Source organism: Capsicum annuum, chromosome 8 (genome assembly GCF_002878395.1).
Source record: "Capsicum annuum cultivar UCD-10X-F1 chromosome 8, UCD10Xv1.1, whole genome shotgun sequence".
NCBI classification, from domain to species: Eukaryota; Viridiplantae; Streptophyta; class Magnoliopsida; order Solanales; family Solanaceae; genus Capsicum; species Capsicum annuum.
Window position 1 is genome coordinate 157,569,343 of NC_061118.1, and position 23,241 is coordinate 157,592,583.

Genomic DNA, 23,241 nt, shown 5'->3' on the forward strand with positions numbered 1-23,241 from the left:
GAAACTTGTCTAAGTCTTTGAGAACTCCGCGCTACTAACTTCAAACGCATAGAAATTTGAATGTTACTCCCTCCGTCTATTTTTACATGTTCAAATCCCAAAGCTCGACTTTAGTACCTAACACATGAGTTCCACTTGCCTGTAGGCAAAAACCTAATTTGTTGGACAGTTATTTATTGCGATGAGACCTTCTTTATCGACGACTGACCAATAGTTTGCTGGTATATATTGACTAGCAGGAAAAGGCCAATATGTTAATAAAGTGGTTACAAATAATTAATGAGTAATTGTTTCATGGAGTTGGTTTTCCACTCATATCAATCCTCTTTCCTTCTTGAAGAGGCCAACGAGTTTGTCCATCGATATTAGTCTGTTTTCATTTTACATTTTTTATCATCAAAGTGATAACTCTCTAACTCTCTAAATAGCTGCTTCTTTTTTAATTAGAGGTGTCGGGTTTGAGCTTTGGGTATGAAAATTTTTTTGATATGGAGTGCTACCCCGAATGGGCCCTATCCGGTGCGAAGTCAAATTAATCGGACTTCAATGCAAGTACCGAACACCGAATGAAAACCAAAAAAAAATAAAAAATCAAACGAAAAGTGTCTAGAATTATAATTGGCGACACTTCAATTAGAATAGTGGAAATTTGAAATTTCTGATACTGGTAAATGACTGATCCCATCTCATAAAAACCTTAATTATGATGTAGACTTATGAGGGGGACATACATTATCGAAAACGTACCAAGTCAATTCGACTAATTTTTTAAGTTCACCATATTTCATAATATAAAATATAGATATTTAATAATTAGTTATATTATACAACAAATTATAACTTTTCTTAATTCAAATTAATGAAAAAAATACATTTTCAATTGTTGATCAAAGTTTATATAATTCGATAATTTATTCCTCGTCTATTGTAGTTATAGAGCAGGGGAATCCAATCGAAACAAAATGCCAATGCTCAATTAATCATGTTAGTTGGAAACTAAAACTTTATAATCATAGCAACCACTTATGAAATTAATTAATGAGTGGATCCATATTACAAAGATGCCCATGTCATCATATTGTCCCTCCAACTTTTTAAAATATCTACATTATGATATTCGAAACTCCAATTCGTGCTATATAGCTATCAATGTTTATTTACTAAGGTAATGATTCAAAATTTTAAAACTTTTCTTAGTACTATAAAATATGGTTCTCCCCTCCCAATAGCTAAAGGTACAAAAGGTTAATAATTTCTTTTTCCTTTTCATTTGCTAGTGGTGGATGGGGTATTAGCGGTGATAAGAAATTTCACCATGATCAAAGAAGTTCATATTTATATATTCAAAAACTATAAAATAAAAAAGTTACTCACTTCTCTTCTCATTTTTTTTTTTTTGTTTGTACAAAGTAGTAAATAATCAAGTACTATCATCACTATTGGTAGGGCTAGAGAGCACTTGCTTTTTAAGGTTGTCAATGATCATAACCAACTTTGTGTTGAAACGATTCACGAAGCATTTTGGTAACCATCCTGCTGGATCCAGCTGAAAAATTTCATCCAAAAAAAAACAAAAAAGATTAGTTCAATTAGTTGACGGGACATGAGGCAAGACATTTTACTTAGCTCATCACTAATTTGATAATAAGTTGAAATAGTTGAGATACGTGTAAGTCGACACCATGAACATAATTGTTAGTACTTATTAATTAACAACAATAATGTAGTACTATAGTATTTCTTTTTCTCTGAAAGAAATTTACCTGGACAACGTAAGTGACCATGCAAGAATCATGGTCAAGTTTCTCAACAACCCATCCAGATTGCAACAATAGACCTCGTATTGCATTGTTTTGCTTTGGGTGCAAACCTGCTGCTATTTCTTTTGGTAGAGAAGCTACTGCTACTACCTGCAGCATCAATTAATCAATACAGTATTATTATTCTTTTAATGTTCAAAGCTGAAAAATTTTAAATACATTAAATAGAACAATGTATCAACGTAGAATTCAATGGATGATACGTACCAGGGTGCCATCATCCATAGTTTCACGACGTTCATACACAATAAATTCTCTGTTTCTGAAGAGTGGCTTTGAGTTGTCCCCAAATCTAAGACGTATGATACTCAGATTATCTTCCAGGTCTTTTATGTATCTTGCTTCTACTAGGTCCCCATCCCATTGCTGCAATTCATTTCGTCCAAAAACACACTCAATGAAAAGTATTATATTATATGTACGAAAGGTGGAGATGTTGTTTTTAATAAGGAAAGCTCTACATAACAGGCTGAGAAAAATAACAGTAATGACAACAATAATACAAGGTCCATTAACTATCATCAAGAAAACGTCATATATTAATATTTGAACAATTACTCACCCTTGCAGCATCGATGGCATTAGCTACAGTGATGAACTGTTGAGGAGAGACAGATTTGAGCAACCAACGGCTACGGAAAGTGTGAAGTGAACCTGAACGGCGTTTCGATATCTCAACGCCGTTATCCATGCCAAGTATTTTCCAGCCATCGTTATTACCATTTTTTGAATCTGAAGCTGATAACAGTTCTTGAATGCAATTTTCACTTGCATAGAACACATATCTTCTCAATGAGTCCTCACTAATTGACCTACAAGTATTCAACAATCCAAGATTTTGATATGATAATTTGAAAACTTAAACGAAAACGTACGTGCAACATAAATAAAAAGAATTGTAGTATAACTTACCATGATCTACTACAAGGTGCAGGACTAGAAGTAAGATTACTCATCTTGAATATATACTAGCTAGTACTAAATTCCTTGGATGGACAAAAGGATGAGAAAGTTTTAGAATGGTGTTTTTCAGTTTTGTTCCTCAAAGTTAGGGGAAAGATAGGTGGAATTTAAGGATATATATGGTTGAGAGGGGTGGGGGGGGGCGGGGAGTTGTTAGATCAAGTACAATATCTTAGATTGTTTTGAAAGAAAGAAGAAGAATTAGTTACTGCATATTATATATGTGTAATGTGTGTTAAATGAAGGGTAACCAGTAAAGTTGTTGTCATGGGTTCTCAAACTATGAAAATGATCTCTTGCAAAAAATGCAAGGTAATGTTGCGTACAATAGTATATCCTTGTGATGATCTCGCTTCATAGCAGTAGCTTTAGTGCGCCGGATTGTTTAAATAATAAGTGGGAAGAGGTGATTGATGCACATGGAATGCCAGAGAAACCTCCATGATTAAAACTTCTAGTCATTATCTTCATGACTCTTTCTTTCAATTTCTCTTCTCTCTTTTTTCTATCTTTTTTTTTTCCCTCTGGTATCTAACATAAAAGAAGCTAATACCAAACATACCATGTGCATCGTCTTCCCCACTCCTTTAGCCCTTTCTACCTCTTTTTTCGAATAAAAGAATCTTTATTTTTTCTTTTTAATAATTTACAAAAGAATTGAAATGAAGAAAAGGACTAACAACTAAAGCCAGACTAATATTGTTCACAATTCATTTATTTTTCTACCTAAACTTGCTTGGCTATGGGTGACAACAACATACCCCAAAGGTTCCATCTTTTAACTTTGGTCCCCTCAATCACGTGCCACTTAGCTAACTCACAAAATATGTAACACAAACAAAATACCCTAATTGACAAAACTTAAATTACTTTCTTTCTACAAAAATATATATATATTACTCCTACTAGTCATGTTGGTATTTGTAATTCAATTTTTTTCTCCTTTTTAAAACAATAAATTTGAATCCATTCAAAGTAGTAGAATAATACTGCAGTGTCATGTAGTACCTCCTAAAACCAGCCAAATCAGTTCTCTGTACTTATTAAGTAGGACAGTTTTACTTATTACTTTGATGCTATTTTATAAGTTATCTTTCGGTGATAGGAAAAAAAAAAATCAGTTTTGGAGCTATTCGTCTGAATTCTGATTCTCACACATTCATAGAGCATGGAGTGGTAAGGAATTCAAGAAAGCATCAAGAACTTCTTTACTCCAATCGATTCGGACTTTTCGACACGAATTCAGATTTAATCACACCTCAGTACGAATACCCGACAACCGTTGAAAAAAAAAAGCATCAAGAATCAAACTTTTCAAAAGCAAAAGTAAATAATGCACCTATGGATAATGGGATGACTGTAGAGAATTCACATAATCCACTCCAACGAGTTTTAGATTTGATCATTGATGAAAAAAACAAAATTAACAACGATGACTACAAATTTGTTTTAAGTAAAAAGGAAAAATCTTATCATAAAAGCTGAATATCTCAAGGTAATAATGAGCTCCAGATCCCTAATAGGTGTAAAGATTTTAAAAAGTCATAAAATTTAAATTTTTAAACAAGTGTCCGTTAACAAGGATAAACTATTCTTTTAATCATCACTGCATGAATTAAAAACAAAAAAAGGGCCATGATCCATTTAATCTCATTGGAAATGTAAAGCAGCACGATAGCAGGTATAATAATTATCTTCACAGGGTTTCTAATAAATGAAATAAGGAACTCAATTAAATTACCCAAAAGGCAGCTATAAATCATTTCATTTAATGGTTATTATGAATCCATCTAAGCAAAGAAGAGAATCATGTGAATTTCTAAAGGGGTAAGCAAGTGGGATCAAGATAATTTAATTGAGGAAGCCTTTGGCTTTAAGGCTATCAACTGTATCCTTAACAGCATCTTCAACTGGGGTGAAAATTAGTCCCAAATCAATCAATTTTTTTGCTGCATCTTTGCATGCCACCAAGCCTGGCTGGGTTTCCCCTGTGAACCTGCATTTCAAATTTATACAATATTATTTGAGACCAGACGAGACACCCATCATACAAACAGGAATCTTTTTTTTTTAAAAAAAAAAAAAAAGGGTAAAATATGCAATTGGAATTAAGACAGGATAGAAATTCTCAAAGGGGCAATTACAAAGCTTATTTTTTATGCAACTTTATGTGTCTCCCTCAATTCTATCTCCTAATTTGAAACGATAACAACAGGAAAGTTACTGTGTACACGGATCTTAACCCTTAACTTATAGACCCCCGGCTCAAGGACAAGTTTATCAAAGTAGTTCGGGAAAAGAAATAACACAAGTTAGGTACTTTCAATTTTGACAAAAAAGAAATATAGATAAAGGGCACTGATTTTGCACATGATGAACTTGTAGTAAAGCACATTGAATGCTCAAAAAAAAATTGAAGTCTACTGTCAACCTGGTTATAAGTCATGGCAAAATAAATGCACTGAGGAGACATTTCAATAGAGGCACATGGTAGTTAGGACTTAGGAGGAAACTGATGGTTGATATATCATTTCAGTTCCATTTGAAAATCCAGATGCTCTAGCACAACCAGACAAAGTGGATTGTACTGAAATAAAATTCGTACAGTACCAACCTCAGTATACATTTGAAATTCAGTTATCAGATAGAGTTATACAAATTATGAACCTAGAATTACAAAATGAATCAAAACAAAACATTAACGAGATTTGCATAACTGAAAGATGCTGAGACGGAACTTCAGCGATAAGTCTCAATCGTAAAACTATTCTTGATAACGAGAATAGAATCTATAAAGAAAGTATAGGCTTCAATGGGTAACATGGAAGGTGGCCAGTGGGACTTGGAATGCTGTAGATGTAGCTAGCACTTCATAGTGGAGTTTCTTTGGGTAGCCTAACAGTTTTAGTGTGGGGTTGTTAAGGCCACGATAACATAAAGGTGGCCTTGATTCTTGACAGTTGTGACTTCTGAATGTGCATTGAGCAATTAAAATCCCTTTGAAGCTAATACTGGAGGTGGGGTCAGGTGAAAGCTATATGTACCTATACACATGCAAGTTTGGTATCTACTGCACATTTTAGTTTTCATATCGAAGTAGTGGAAGTAACCACTAATGCTTGCATTAGAGTAAAATGTCTACATAACACCCTTCGGGCGGGGTGCGGCCCTTCCACGGATCCTACGAATGCAGAATGTTTTGTGGACCGAGCTGCCCTTTATGACACCCCATACTATAAACCATGTAGTAGTTGATTTTACATTGACTGAAATACTATTGCCAGAATGTAGTAACTAGTAATCACTTAGTTATATCACTTTTGCAGAAGATTTTTTCTATTGAGTATAGAATATTAATCTCCCTCCTATTTTCATTGATCTACTTCCGGTGTACTCCAACAACTTATATAAAAATAAACTAATCCGTACTTCTTTTACGCTATTCAATTCACCCTTGACATCTTTTCTACAACGACCTATTACTGTGAACAGTTAGACAACATTTGTTCACAACTCAACTTAATTTTGTAAACAAATTTTGACTACATTCAGTATGAAATCTCATTCAAACAGTTTACTAATAATTGGAGAGTCCGAGGTGAATGATTGATGGGGTGTAGGAAGTAGATCTAAATGACAAAAGAAGTAGTAATTAGTTGAAAGCTGTTTCATTTTTGTAATAACATAAACAACTATTAATTTTCAGTTGAGGAGTTGGTGTGCAGAAAAAGCCACCCATTTAAAGGAAAAGGTAAACATTTATTTGGGAAAGGCCAAAACAAAAGTAAGTTGTCAATGAGATGGGGGGACTAGGTAGAGTATTAAAGGCCGTCTATATGTTACGCCTGATGAAAATCTAGTAAACAAAATTTTTTTCCCAAGTTCTCCAGGCAGAGAGAGATCACTCCTTAAGGGCTCAACCTGCTCATTCCCTACTGTTAAATTGTAAAACAACATCAAAATTGTAGTTTATCATCATCCAGTTAAAGGAAGCATAGCTGAATCTTTACGCTTTTGAGCAACAGGGTGAACAAATAACTAGTTGGCTATGTCAAATCCAGTGTTGATAAAACTGCAAATGTTATTAGCTTAGAAAAAGACAGGAGTGGATTAACAGATGTGAATTCATCCCTTTCAGTATGATATACCGAAATCTTTTCAAAGGGCAGCCCAGAAGACTAAACCTCCTGATGGCCTATTATATTTGAATTGAATGCAAGAGAGAACTAAAAAAAGGAAAATACTGATTGTATAGTAGATAGAGAGAGGCAAACCTGTGGACACGAAATTCAGGGAAAAGTTTAGAGACTGTCTCAGCAAAATCACCAAACTGGTAAATGCCATTGGTACATAGGTGTCTTCCAGAAGCACGAGGGTTCTCAAATAACAAAACCTGTGCCATTGCGACATCTTTGACGTGCACAGCCCCTAACCAATGATACTCTTGGGTATCTGTTGATCCCTGAAGCAGTTGTTGCAAAACAGCGCAGCTTGCATTCAGTCCAGGTTGGAGAAGTCGACCAAGACATGTAGCTGGATTAATTGCTACCACATCCAATCCATTCTTCTCAGCAAATTCCCATGCAGCCTTCTCAGCAAGTGTCTTTGACACTGGGTACCATTTCTGTCATTTAACTCAATTATGATTATAGTGTTTAAGAACGAAAAAGAATTAAAGTGACATGCATAACGGGTAATTATATCATACTATATGTTAATGAGGGAATAAGGAACTGTAAGTTTTGAATCCTTACAACTTTGTAAAAAAATAAAGCTAGAATTAATTAGGAAATCATATTTAGGTAGTGTCCATATATTAGGACATGGTAAATAATTGAGTAGATCACTCTCAACAATAATGGATTATACTAAATTATTAGAGTAGTGTAATCTCTATATAAACCTAAAACTCTGCAATAACAAGTTTTAATGTGTCGAATCTCAATTTCTCAAAGTACTTCAATTGACATAGGACAAGAAATAAGCTAACTCAACAGCCTTTTGTTCAATTTCTAGTGAAGTCAAATTCTCCTCTGTGTGAGTCAAAGAAGTATTGACGCTCTAAAGCAAAGGATGGGAACCAACGGTATCAATTATTTTGCTCGATCTCCTCTTACATGTTTTTATTAGAAAACATAACTCAATTTAGTCAAATGGTTTTACTATTTGTTATTAACAGAACTAACTAATTCCAATTTACAATACCTATTGAAAACAAATGTTATTTACTTCTGTTTAAATTAATAGTAAAACGATTAACGTGTTTGTAACACTTAAACCTCATTCACTAAGCTACTGCACTTTATTATGCTTTTTGCATGCATACAAATCAATTACTCAAATATTAAGAAAAAATAAATTAATTTAGATACCATCACGTGACATGCACGTGTACTGGTGAGAGAATGACACCTGGCGAGACTTGCAGTAGTCAAGATCAGTCCACGACGACTCATCGAACACCTTATTTCCCGGCCAACCAGGATTAGGCACCATCGCGGATATAGACGAAGTGAGCACCACGCGCCGAACATTAAACTTCTTCGCCGCCGTCAGCACGTTCATCGTACCCTTTACGGCCGGCTCTAGCAGCTCCTTCTGCGGGTCCACCGGATCCTCCAACGTACACGGAGACGCCACGTGGAAAACACCTCCACCGCCGCATCCTTCAATTGCTTTAGAAACGGCATTGGCGTCAAGGATATTGACTTCGTGGACCGAAATTTTCACGTTTGGATTACACGCGCCGGTGAGGGAGTAGAGATGAGAAGGATCGGAACCGGGGAAAATGGCGGCGTGGATGGTGGTGTAGCCACGGTTGAGGAGCGTCTGGACCACCCATGAACCGATGAATCCGTTGGCTCCGGTGACGCAAACTGGTGGTTTTTCGTTAGCCATTTCTGGAATTGGGTAACAAATTAATTGATTGATCAAATGTTCAATAGAGACCAAAGGATGACGATAGGTATGTACTTAGTGAGTTTAGTGAACTACAGTATATAATACGAATTGAGTTTGTGTTATAGTTGAATTTGAATTCAAAATATTAACCAAAATTTTATCCTTTAATCCCACTTTGATTTACTACGTTGACAAAAATTATCCACTTATCCATTGACAAAACATTATCCTCTAATCCCAGTTGGATTTAATCCGTTAAGAGTCGTGATTTTTCATTACACGTTGGTTGGAACTTGGATATAGTAGTTACCGGTTCTACATTAATGAATTTGTTTTTAAATAAACAACAATACTACTCTTTTATCTTTAGAAGATAGCACCATTATTGGATAAATTTCATACATTTAACTTTCTATCTATTATTCACTTAACTTTATATCTATTATTCAATCCATAGTCATTTAATTTTGCTCCAATCATCACAAAAGTCATTATGACTAAATTTTACAATAATGTGATAATCTTAATTAATTTTTAATTTTAATTTAAGTGAATATATAATATATCATTCATATTTTGCTCTTTTTTATATGTGCACAACCCAATTTTAATTATGAATTATTTATACAAATAATATTATATTAACGTACAGTTTTGTTAATAAAAGTTATAAAATATAAGTACTTTAATGGATAAGGAAATTACAGGATATCTAATTTTTATATTTATCAATTAAATTAATTAAACAATATATAATTCATCAAAAATTGAATAGTACAATAAAAAAAATTAAGAGAATTAATCGATTAGTCAAATAGTTAAAAATATAAAAAAAAAAAAAAACACTCAATAAATAGAGTAGTTTATCATGTTATTATGATATACCTAATGCAAAAGACTCAGGTGGCAAGAAAAAGAATGTGTGAAAAAATAATTTTATCAAGTACATCTCACAATTTTAAAATGATAAAAATAATTTTATCTATTACATGTCATAATATTAGAGGAAAAAATAATTTACTAATACATGTCTCAATTTTAGAGCATTTTAAGAATATATAAGTATAATTTTATTTCATAAAAATATTAACCAAATTTTTTTTATAAAAATAGTTTTCATTAGGTAATCTAATTTATTAGGAAATTGGCATTCTTTCATTCAATAATTCATAATGAAAATTGTGTTGTGCACATATAAAAAAGATCAAGATATAAATAATGTATTATATATTCACTTAAATTAAAATTAAGAACTAATTAAGGGTGTCACATTATTTTTCGGATGGAATTATTGTAAAATCCAGTTATAGTGACTTTTGTGATGGTCGAAGTATAGTTAAGTGATCATGAATAAAATAAATAAAAGAAAAATAACTTTTACGTGATATATACAAAGTTTAAGTGACATGGATGAAATTGACTCCACCATTATTTTAGGATCATTTTACTTCCGATTGATATGGCAGAATATATTTTAAAAATTAGTATTTTCTTTTTTTTTAACTTCTTCCCATGTAAAATAATAGTAGTAAAAACTACTGTACTTTATTCGTAGAAGTAGGAAGTTTACATTGATTGTGACTTAACTAGATTCACCAAAAAAAAAAAAAAACCACTTATCTAGAGACTTATCTTCCCTCACACAACCCATAATCTCCACCTACTTCATCTCTCTTTCGTTTTGTTTTAGATTGCAAATAATTTTATATATTTTTGCATATGTACTAAATGCAAGAAATAAATATGAAATTCATAAGCAAAAAAAAAAAAAGTTCTTCATATCAAACACATCATTAAGGAAATTTTATTTATATAATATCAATGAAACTTTAATTGTAATTTCAAATTCTAAATTTCCTAAATATTAGATTTTAAAAAAAAAATTAATGTAAAAATTAATTCTCATAAATTATAATATATTCAAACTTAATTGCAAATTAACCTGATTTAAAATTACAGGAACAATATATTTCACTCTGTAGCTCCTGCACGGTGATAAAAAAGGATTGGTCAGTTGATAAGTACGTTCATGGAGTCCTTTTGCTTACGTTTATGATTCAAAATTTGTACTCCTTCATATTTTAGGTTTAAGTCTGCTTAGTACGGACAATGAATTAAAGGGTGATGAAAAAATTTTAAAACTAGGTGTAGAGATTCAAATGTTAATTATTGAGTGTAAGTGATAATTATTAAATAATGAATTAAAAAAGTTTGACCATGTATGAGAATTTCACTCAATTTTTTATTTTATACTTTCACTCAATATAAAATTCTAATAATTAAAATTGAGGAAATGATAAAGAAGATGAGGTTGTTGCTCTTGTTTTCTCTCTCTTCGCTTGGATTGTTGTAGTTCGTTGTTGATGGGTGCTTTTATTTTGAGTAAATACATAATTATTCCTATGACGTTGATCGAGATTTTCAAAAAGATACCTAAATTTTAAATTCGACTCATTACTCTACGATTCTTACTTAATCCGTTGCAAATACATCACTTTTCGCTGAACCTCAGTCACAACAAAGAGAGTGAACGAACACACCAATCAGGTGCTGACACATGTTAAATATATTTAATTTTATATTTTATTTATTTTTTTAATAAATTTTTCTTTCTTATTTAATTTATTACCCCACCCCACCCCCTCTTCCCCCACCCCAACCCATCCAGTAACTCCCCCCTCCTCCCGCGTCCAACAGTACCCCTACCCCCATCGTCTTCCTCATCCAGCACCCCCACCCCGTCAACGTCTCCCCCTACCCTCCATCCACGCACCATCATCATCACCACCATTACTACCACTACCACCATCAAAACACACTCACACCATCATGAAATTAAAACTCCATTTTTACACTTTTGAATATTTTTTAAATTTCAACCATTTTAATTCAAACTTCATATCAATTGCTTCTTCAAAATCAAAATTCAATTCCATCAAACATTCAAAAGTGATAAATGGAGCTTTAATGATATGATTTAAAAAAAAAAAAATTCATTGGTGCTTTAATGGAGGAGCTTTATGGTGTTGAGGATCTTTAATGGGTAGTTAAGTGATATGATTAACTACAAAATGGGAAGCTTTAATGATATGATTTTTAAAAAAAATTCAATGAAGCTTTAATGGAGGATTTAATGGCGCTGAAGAAGAAATAAGGGGGGGGGGGGGGGGGGGGGTAATTTTAAAAAAAAAAGTAATTTTTTTTTTTTAAAAAAAATATAAATTATGTATTAAATTATTTACACGTGGCAGCTTTTAATTGGTCAAAAAATTAAATTTGAGCCCTTTCATGCGCCTGTGATGCGTGTATACACGCAGAGGTCCAAAATGGTGTATTTGCAACGGAATAAAGAAGATTCGTGGGGTAATAGGTCGAATTCAAAGTTTAGATTTTTTTTGAAAATTTCGGACAAGATCAGTGGTGTAATTATGTATTTACTCTTTTATTTTCTTCTTCTTCGCTATCATCTTCTTCTTTATTATCATCTCTTTTTGTTCATCATCTTCTTCTTCATTTGTTGTAACATTGTTGTTGTTGTCACTACTGCTGTTACTGAATCAAATTGTAGGTTAGATTTTATTCGTATATCACTAACATTACTTCATAGGTGATTTTGATAGGTTAATTTTGTTCGTATATCACTAACATTACTTCATAAGTGATTTTGGTAAGTAAAATTATAATTTTTAGTTTAATTTCTCATCTGGTATGTCTGCTACTGCTGTTTTTTTTTTTAACAATATTGTTTATCCAACAGTTGTTGTATTCATTTACAACAGCTATTGGATAGTTTTCATCACTATTTAAGTTGTTTCAACAGGTAAGTTATTTGTTACAACAGATGATCTACTTATTGAACTAAGCTATTGATTATGTAACATGAATCTAGTAAATGAGTCATCTGTTACAACAGGTGATTCATTTGTTGGATTCAATACTGGATAATAAAATTTGAAGGTGAATCAACAGATGAGTCATCTGTTGCAACATAGTATAATAGATGACTCATCCGTTCGATTCATGTTACAACACTGGAACAGAATGCAACAGGTGTCTCATCTGTTGGAATTCATGTTACAGCACTGGGATAGAATCTGAGCTGAATCCAACAGACATCTATTGCAAAAGATGACTCGTCTGTTGGGACATTCACAATGATATGGCATGTAATTTTTTTTTTTGTATTTACTATACTATCATTACTAATTTTACTATATATCATTATTGACTTTTTTGGCAAATTTTCTTTAGGTAACATTAAAAGAGGAATCAATAATAATAGAGGTTGATTGTCATGGTGAATGAATCAAGAAGAACAATTCATTTATTTTGCGTTGAAGGGATGGTGAAATGTTAGAGACTATAGCGATGACAGTCCAAATTAAAGAGATGTTCTGTAAGATGATTTTGTTAACTTAATCATCAGCAATTGCAGACTAAATTATAAATTGAAAGATCTTGTCATCAGTTACAGACACAACTCCTTTCAAAATCAGAGGGTCCTACCTTTTAAAATAAGCGATGAGGTTCGTTTGCATGCTTATCTGAGTAATGCAAATTGCCCTTTTTAAGGATGTACGTGATTGAAAAATCGATAGAGAATCAAAATGTAGAACAAGAACAATACGATATGTTTAATGATAAATTGGATGATGTGCGCATAAATATTTTAAATGTTAATGAGAGTGGAGATGAAGTGGAGGAGGATCAAACACCTACGTCCGTTGTTGTAAGTAATACAGTGGGCAGTTCTCAAAATCAATGCAATCGAGCAATATTCAAGATGATGAAACAGGTTTTTACAAGTTTCATTTCAGTACAATGTTTGAATTATTAATGAGATTTTATATTATACAAATGATATTAAGTTTTTGATATAAATTCGATATGTTGCTAATTCTAAATGGAGTATTATTGCTATATTTTGTTATTTCACTTGAAATAATAATGAAGATTTTAAAATACCTTTAAAAAAGTATCTAAAAGGAAAAAGAAATTAAAAAAAGTTATCTAATTGTTATCAGAAATAATTTAAAATTTAAATTAAACAATCTAAACTTCATATTAATAAATAAAGTTTTGACAACAACATCCAAACTTCATATTAATAAATAAAGTTTTAACAACAACATCTAAGTTAAGGTATTGGAAACAAATGTCTTACATCCTATAAATTAGAATTAATCTTTACTTTTATTAATAAGCATATTAATATGTGAAGTTAAATGTTATGTGTGTTTTAAAAATACCATATCAAAAATGTCTAATATGCAAAAATAGAAAGGACAACTCTAAATTATTATAATATTATTTTTTATAGATGTGTATATATTTAACGTGTCTTATTAAAGTTTGATTTTTGACCACTAATTTTATTTAGACGCCTTTGATTAAGAATAATGATAGTGATGTAATTAGTGAGTGATATACTTAATAATGTTGTTTGTGGTAGAATTGAAGTTGGATTCAAAAGATCGTAAAAATATATCCACTAATCTCATTTTGATGTAATCCATTAACAAAAAATTATCTAATTAATGAACAATAAGATTATCCTATAAGAGTAGTCTACTAGCTACAATTTTGGTATTAAGAAAATGAATGTGTTTTAGATAAACTAGTTTTAGATAAACAACAACACTTATATCTTTAGATAGAATTTTTATTTCTCTAGCTTATTTAAATTTGAAGATAAAATTTACGGTGGGTTCGATATGACAAAAAGTGTTTTAAATATTTTTTTAATATTAATTGTGTTCTACCTAACCTTTAACACAATTCATATTCACCCGGAATTTCCCCGAGCCTTCGCTCCACACTCCTACCTCTAGTTTTCTACCTTGCCTCTCATAATATTTATTTAGATTATATATAAATAATTTTAATATAAATATAATTTGTTTATATATTTTTCTGAAAGACATTCTTAAGAAAATATTTTCAAAATATTTTTCTTCATATCGGACGCAACCTTCAAGTTTTGATTTGAACAAAGTTAGGAAATGTGAACATATTGTTAATACCATTTGGAACGATTACATTTTAAAAAATGGGTAGTTAATCCTATTGTTGCTTTTTAAACCAATGATTTTTGTATTTATGTGTATATTTATTTATAAAAGAAATATGAAGATATGTTATTTATTAATACGACATGTTAGAATATTTCAATACTTTTTTATGAGCAATAATTTTTCTTATTTTGATAAAATTATATTAAAGATAATTTTTAAGAAAATATGAAAATTTCATATTAAAAGTTAATTACAAATCCTCAACCTGATTTCAAATTAAAATTATAATTTTAAATCGCTCCACTCATTCATACACATAAGTGCTCAGCCATGATTTTGTTTGATTGCAGATTTCAAATTCCCATTTTTTAAATCCACCAAGGTCAAATTGAGCACTGCAAAGCTCACAAGGTAAAATTGTAATATTAATACTTATCTTCTCAATAATGTGTCAAGTCAACATGTGAAGTAAAAGTAAACGAAGAAAATAATATTTTAAAATATTTTTTTTTCAAATTACAGTGAAATGAGAAAAATTACTAACTTCTATAGTATTTTTTGTGTAGATTCAAATATGTAAATTTTAATTTTAAAATATTTAGTTTTGAAAATTAATTAAATTGACTTTATAAAATAAAAAATGATAAGTATTTTGATATCGAGAAAGTAAGACATATTTTTTTTAATGTCTCATATTTTGATGATGATCAGTTGTTTTTGAAGTACCAGGTCCCTGGCTCTGAACGGGTACAACTGTCACATATCTCTGCACAGTTTTATCCGTAGTGCAACTAGAAGGGGTGCAGTGTATCCATTGTGACACCTGCTCCAATTAAAATTCAATCCTGACATATTCACTACTATAAATAAAAAAAATGTCTCTCATTCAAGCAGTTTTTGCAAATTGGTGAATCAAGGAAATGACGAAAACTCTTTTGCTTAAGTTCCAAATATGTGTGTGCTTCAAGTTTAATTGTTCTTCATTCAAGTCTTGTTTTATAACCGAATTACTCGTCTTATAGGAGTAATGTCTTTCTCTTGGCAGTAGAGTGTTTAGGTAGAGTTACCTAAGGTCAAATTGATGAGAGTTAGTGGACTGTGAGTATCACCATGAAAATTGAAAGAAAACTTGAACAAACTAAAGTTTCTAGAATACTTTGAGAGAGAAAAATATCAATCTGATCAGTTATCCCAAAATAAGAAAAATACAAGTCTGCCCTTCTTCTAGATGGGCCTCCCTCTTTATATGACCCAAAAAAAATGAATTAAATAAATCAAGCCCAAATACAATCATAAAAGAACAAAAACAGTAATGGTCTATTTACAGTTAAACTACTCCACTACTAACTGTATCCTGTGTACTAGTAATCTCAACACCCCCCTCAAGTTGGAGGGTGCTAAAACACCCAACTTGTCAAGATAAGAATGATGCGCAGCTTCAGGCAATATTTTGGTGAACATATCAGCCAGCTGAGAAGTACTCGAAGTGTGATGCAAAGTAATCAATCCATCAGCCAATTTAGTGCGAACAAAATGACAATCCAACTCAATGTGTTTCGTGCATTCATGAAACACAGGATTCTTGGCAATATGGATGGCAGATTTATCATCACAAAAAATAGGTATGGGAGAGGGAAAATGTAAACCAAAATCAGAAAGCAAACGAGTCATCCAAGTAACTTCACCCACAGCCTTGCTTAAAGACCTGTACTCGGATTAGGGAAACCACTGGTTGTTTCTTAGCTTTCCAGCTAATCAAACTCCCACCAAGTAATACGCAAAATCTAGTATCAGAGCGCCTACTGTCAGGGCAAGCAGCCCAATCACTATCACAATATACCTGCAGAGACATATCAGATGAGTTATTGAAAAATAAATCAAGAGTGGGACACCCCTTTAGGTAGCGTAAAAGGTGCATAACAGCGCGAAGATGAGGAACACAAGGTCTTTGCATGATCTGGCTCAAATATTGAATAACAAAAGATAAGTCAGGTCTGATTTGAGTTAAGAAATTAAGCTTTCCTACCAAACTTTTGTATTTATCAGGCTTAGATAATGGTGCACCCATATCAGCAAATAATTTCTCATACAATTCAAGGGGACAGATCACAGAAGAAGAGTGTAGTTCAGATTGGTAATCCAGAAGAAGGTCAGTCACAAATTTGCTTTGATGCAAAAGAATACCAGAAACACAATAGAGCACCTCAATACCCAAAAAATTAGTGCAAGAGACCCAAATCTTTGATCTTAAATTGGGCATGTAGAAACAATTTAAGAGCAGAAATTTCCTCCAAATTAGTACCAGTCAGTACAATATCATCCACATAAACAACCAAAATGACAAGAGAGGAACTAGAACCCCTGGTACAGAGGGAATAGTCATTCAGGGAATGAGTATAGCCTCTAGAATGAAGAGCCTGAGATAATTTGGCATACCATTGCCTAGAAGCCTGTCTAAGTTCATATAGGGACTTATTTAGTTAACAAACCAAAGGATTAGAGGAAGGACCAGAAACAGTAAGCCCGGGTGGTAACTTCATATAAACCTCCTCATCCAAATCACCATGGAGAAATGCATTATTTACATTAAGTTAAAATAGAGACCAGTAAGACTTAACAGCAACAGCCAAAAAAGATTTTATAGTGGATATTTTAACCACAGGGGAAAATGTTTTATGAAAATCAATGCCTTTCACTTGAGTATCCCCCCGGACTACTAATCTAGTCTTATATCTTTCCAAAGACCCATCAGCCTTGTATTTAACCTTGTAAACACATTTGCACCCAATAGGATTCTTACCATGGGGAAGAGGAATTATGGACCAAGTATGATTAGCCTCCAAAGCATCAAATTCTTGTCTCATACAGCCTGCCACTCAGGATAGGCAGCTGTCTGAGAGTAAGAAATAGGCTCAAATAGAAGTTGTTGACCAGAAGAACAGTTGGCAAGAAATTGGAGCCTGATAAGGAAGAGAAATTACACACATAATCCTGGAGATATCTAGGAGGATGGGAAGACCTAAAGGATCTCCTGGGTGTCACAAAAGGCACAATAGGAGGTTCTCCAGAAGGAAAATTATGGGAATCAGAATTTGGGATAGGAGAAGGAGCAGGGTCATCAAAATATTGAAAAGGAAAAGGACACATAGAAGGGGAAGAAGAAATAATGAAGGAAAGAAAGGGAAATACAGTTTCATGGAAAACAACATTTCTGGAAATAAAACAACTCTTGGTGACAAGGTTATAAAGTTTGTAACCTTTCTTGGAAAAAGGATAACCAACAAACACACAAGGAACAGCTCTAGGAAGAATTTTATCCCTACGTGGGATAGGAACAGATGAGTAACACAAATAATCAAAAGCCTTGAGATGAGAGTAAGAAGGTGTAGTGAAATGAAGCACCTCAAAGGGACTCTTAGAATGTAATAGAGGTGAAGAAAACTATTTATGAGGTAGGTTGCAGTCAACAAGCAATCCCCCAAAAAATTGAATAGAAGTTGTAACTGAAAAGGCATGGCCTTAGCAGTTTCCAAGAGATACCTATGCTTTCGTTCAACCACTCCATTTTGTTGGGGAGTGTAAGGACAGATGGTCTGATGAATAGTACCTTTAGAAGAGAAAAACTGAGTACTAGCTAAGGAAGAGCCAAGTTCAAGAGCATTGTCACTTCTGACAACCTTGACCTTGGTATAAAATTGAGTTTCTACTAAAACAACAAAGGATTTAAGGAGATCGAAGGCACTACTTTTAGCACCCATTAAATGAGTCCAGGTGGCTCTAGAGTAATAATCAACAATGATAAAAAATATTTAAAACCATCATAGGTAGCATCGTGATAGGGACCCAAGTATCAACATGTATAAGATCAAATGGAGAAGAAAACTGAGAAGTACTATCAGGAAAAAAAAGTCTAGATTGCCTAGCAAGGGGATAATAGGACAAGTAAAAAATTGTTTACGAGAAAGTAAATTGATAATATCATAAATGCATTTCATCTTAAAAAAAAAGAGCATGTCCCAATCTATAATGCCACAGAACATCTTTCTTATTTATAGTAGAATCAAGAGGTACATCACTAGAATTAGTAAAAATGTTATTAGGGATAATAGAAGGAAAAGAAGAAGCATTAGAAGTAAAAGATGAATTTGTGGAGAACACATTGGCATGTGAATCTGGACAGCTAGACAGCTTGTATAAGCCACAGTCAGGTTTACAAAGTACCACTGGCGTCCTCAGAGAAGGGGCCTATAAGTAGGGTTGGGCATAAAATACCAGAAACCGAATCACCGAACCGAACCGAAGAATTTGGTATTCAGTATTTGGTAATTCGGTATTTGGTATGGTAATTGGGATTAAAATTTTAAAATTACGGTATTTGGGTTCGGGATTGGTAAAAGATATTACTACCATTTGGTATTTACCGAATACCAAATTATTGTTAACTGACCATAGTGTACTCCATAGGCCACGAGTCCAAATTAATAGTCTACAAAAGATCAAAGAAAGCCTACAACCTAATAGTTTATAATACTATATTCATTTTAAAATTTTAAAATGAAAATCACTTTTAAAATTTTTATTGTTAGCAGCAGTGGACAACATGTTCAAATATGAAGTTATTGTTTCATATTACTCGCGTTTTCTTCATTCTAGTTCTATCTATCAAGACAACCTGAACTTGTCTAGTCTTGATGCAACTTGTAGGTATATCTAAGTTATGTTTAGTGAAAGAGTGGATGCAGAGATACTCATTTCTTGCCATATCTAAGTAACTAAGTTATCAAAAAGGTTTGACACTATGTTGTATGATTTTAAATATCTCATAAGCTATTCTTGATGAAAGGGTTAGTGAATTCTTTTAGTTAAACTCACTCACTAGTCACTACGAGGCAAATATTTGAGGAACAGATGTGGTTATTATCTTTTGGAGTCATTTCTGCATGAAACAGTTATTATGTTAAATCAGCAAATGATGAATGAGCTATAAAACATCACTGATGAAGTGTTAAAAAGTGTTGTTTCCATAAGGCATCAGAAACTTTATCTTGTATTTTGATTCAGTCCTAAAGTAAACTATTATCGTTGGCCTAGAGTAGAGTCTACCAAATTTAACTTTAATATGGTATTACTAAATACCGTATCGAACCGAAGTTTAATTTATCGATTACCGAATTATCAAAGCGAAGTTTAATGGTATGGTATTTGGTATGTACTTTCATTTACCGATTTTCGAATTACCGAATCCGAATTATGATAATATCGAACCGAATACCGAACGCCCACCCCTACCTGTAAGGTGCAACCAAATTTGGTAAATTGTAGCATAAAATCAGAATGTTCAACTAGCTTGGACATAGATATAAGGTTATACTGAAAACTAGGAACAAAGAGAACATTTGTAGGGATAAGACGCGGAAACAAAGTTAAAGATCCAATGCAAGTGACCTTAACTTTATAACCATTTGGTAAAGAAACTAAATAAGGAATAGAAAAAGGTTGGACATTCGTAAGCAAAGACAAGTTGGAAGTCATGTGATCAGAAGCTCCAGAATCTATAATCCAAATTGTTTTATTTATCTTGGTCAACAAATAGGTGCCTAACGAAATGTTTTGAAGGAGCTTACCAACAAAATTGGCCGAAGCTAACTGTGGACTGGGAGAAACAGAACTCTCAGTAATATTGGCCCTCTGCAGCAACACAATCAGCTTCTGATATTCAGATTTAGACAAGCCAGGAATATCAGAAGTTTGTGAATAATCTGGGTCAATAGAAGACTCATCATTCCTAGTGTAAAGGGCCTATTGTCCAGAAGAAGCCAGCTCAACATGAGCAGCAGTTCTCCAATCCAGCTTATTTCGGACAGATAACGCAACTAAAATGGTTCTACACTAGCTACCAAAACTAGTTCCATCAAACGGAGTAGAGACTAACGAAGCACCCAACACATCGGAAGGGTGGACATAAAGAGGATGACACGGATGTGTATAATCCTCAGCATGAAAACCTTGCGATTTAATTTGGAGTCGAAGAGGCAGAATGATCTGCCATATTTGATGATTCCAGATACAAAAGAAATGGCTAAAATTCAACCAAATATGAAAGGGTTTACCAACACCTTCGTAACCTGAAGGAGACGGCCTTTAGTAACCGCGTTCAGCCAAAGGAGAAAACCACCGGAGCCAAAAATTCCACCGAATCTATGCCGGAAAAATCAATAAACGTACAAGAGAACTCCGAGAAACAGTGATTTTAAGTTCAGCAAAACTGTAGATGGTGGAAAATCTCAACAAACCCCGACGAGGGTAACATCGAACGGAAGCTAGAAAGTCGATCTACAAGGATCTACTCTTTGATACCATGTTAGAACCTGGAAATCACCATGAAAATTGAAAGAAAACTTGAACAAACTGAAGTTTCTAGAATACTTAAGAGAGAAAAATATAAATCTGATCAGTTATCCCATGTAAATCACTGAGTTCCGTTATTTCCTACCAGTTTTAGTTAATTATTGTTTTATTGCCTTTATCCTAATCTCACGAACCAGTGCATCCCCCACAATTCAACATTGTTTTCATAGATGGTTATAGCAATTCGTTCCAACAATTATTTATTTCGACATCGTTTCCCAACAACTCCTCATCGTGCGTCAGCAATATTTCTCAATCTTTTTCCAATGGAAAATAAATTCCTGCATGCGGAATCATTTTGAAATGTGATCCATGGCAACAGGATGTGTGGAACTACTCCAATGGTGGCAACAGAATATGAAAGTTGGTTGGTTGTTACTGCACACTGGATGCTACCAACTGATGAGATGGGGAAGACTATCACTGGAGCAAAAGATTGCAGTAGATTGATGTACTGACAATGCTAAAGGCTGAAATGCTCAACAGGTTGCTGCTGACTATGATGAGAGATCGTGTGAAAGAAAAAACTGAGATCTACGATGCCGTCAAAATACCACCTATATTTTATACCGTGGCTATCTCAATTATGTTGTTCTTGCAGATTCCTCATCAGTTTCTTTATTAGGTACTAGTATTTAATTTGGTAGAGAGGGTTGTAGTGAAACTACTGATGAATCTAACATCTTCCACTACATGCTATTTTATTGGGATCTTATTTTTAGGCTTTAAGTCTATTATTTGGCAATTCCAAAAACTTATTTTGAGATTTCATAAATTCTTAACTCATCCTTGAACCTATTAAACAATCAAATTAAGTCCTGATGTGGCAAGGAAAGTGTCTTTCACCTTTTCAGGCACGTACCAAATAATATTTTATTTTTATTTTTATTAAAAAATTTACACTTAAAATTTCTAATAATAACAATTTCTTAATTAAAAAAATAATTCTGCAACTTTCTTTAAAAAAAATTCTTAGCAATTTCATTTCTTTTTAATTTTTTTATGATGTGCGTTCATGGTGTTGTTGTTTGGTTGATAGGCCGAAATTGTCGAAGTTTCGTGATGGTGGCGGTGGCACTTCGTTGATGGAATTTTATCGAAAATAATTTGATTTAGCGTTAATCGAGCTTTGTGACAAATTAAAGCTCGCTGATGGTTCGTTGAAAGTATTTTTCTAATGGAATGGGTTTTCCGGCAAGTCTCGCCGGAAAATCAGAACTAGGGAGTATACTGTTGCTGCTAAATTAAAAAAAAAAAAAAAAAATTAAAAATCCAACTTCACCCACAACCAAATTTTTAAAAATTCCAAGTGAAAAAATTAAGAAAATAATCCAATCAAATTGTTCAAAAAAAGTTGAACTTTAATTTTCTCATCAATAAGCAAAAACAATTGAACCAAAAGATTGTGCAAAAGCAAAGTTGGTTCAGCATTAGTTTTAAAAAAATCGTGAATATGTTAAATCCATCCGAAAAAGCTGAATGCAATAACTTTCCACATAAGTCGCGCAGAAAATTTAATGAGGCATGAAAAAACAATTTAGGTGAATCAAAATTTTGATGAATTAGATGTTTGATAGGTTTAAATTTAGGATCCAAATAAAATCTCAAAATAAGTTTAAATATCTATGGCTGACTTATATAATATTTTTATTTCAGTGACTGTTCACAACATATGTTTTTTTGTCGTATTAATTGCTTGGGTTTGATGATGAGTTTATTTGGGGGTTGTAGCAACTGGTCCCAACAATTATTTATTTTGACACCATTTCCCACCACTTCATTGTGCGTTTTCCAGCCTAAGCAGTATTTTCCAATCTTTTACCAACCGAATACGAAAATAAATGCCCATGCAATATTTAGGATGCTTCTATCGTGCCATATTTATAGGTTATTCAATCAAACAGATTTTTGACTCTTAAATATAAAAGTACTTAACAAGTGCAATTAAATAAATCCAACCCTCAATTATCTCTGCAACAACATACTAGTAGTATATTCTCATAAAGTGAATCGACTCAGTTAGAAGAGCATTATATCCTAAGCAAAAGCACAGATTAGGTATTCCATTGCTATTTGCTCCTCCCCGTTATTTGCTGCTTCATATTACGTACATATTTGGTTTTATCACTATTTTT

The 23,241-nt window shown here is 32.8% G+C and overlaps 2 protein-coding genes across 2 annotated transcripts; both read right to left on the reverse strand.

The window, feature by feature from the left end:
• Positions 1-1,179: 1,179 nt before the first annotated feature.
• Positions 1,180-3,468, reverse strand: LOC107839791 (START domain-containing protein 10). The gene is made up of 5 exons (XM_016683424.2): positions 2,733-3,468; positions 2,383-2,632; positions 2,028-2,186; positions 1,764-1,910; positions 1,180-1,546 (listed from the first exon to the last, which is right to left on the reverse strand). Exons 1-5 carry the CDS (start codon positions 2,774-2,776, stop codon positions 1,421-1,423), a joined length of 726 nt encoding a protein of 241 aa, XP_016538910.1. The 5' UTR covers positions 2,777-3,468; the 3' UTR covers positions 1,180-1,420.
• A 1,047-nt stretch (positions 3,469-4,515) lies between these two features.
• LOC107839792 (cinnamoyl-CoA reductase 1) lies at positions 4,516-8,990 on the reverse strand. Its single transcript, XM_016683425.2, has 3 exons — positions 8,196-8,990; positions 7,058-7,407; positions 4,516-4,779 (listed from the first exon to the last, which is right to left on the reverse strand). Exons 1-3 carry the CDS (start codon positions 8,679-8,681, stop codon positions 4,635-4,637), a joined length of 981 nt encoding a protein of 326 aa, XP_016538911.2. The 5' UTR covers positions 8,682-8,990; the 3' UTR covers positions 4,516-4,634.
• Positions 8,991-23,241: the final 14,251 nt, after the last annotated feature.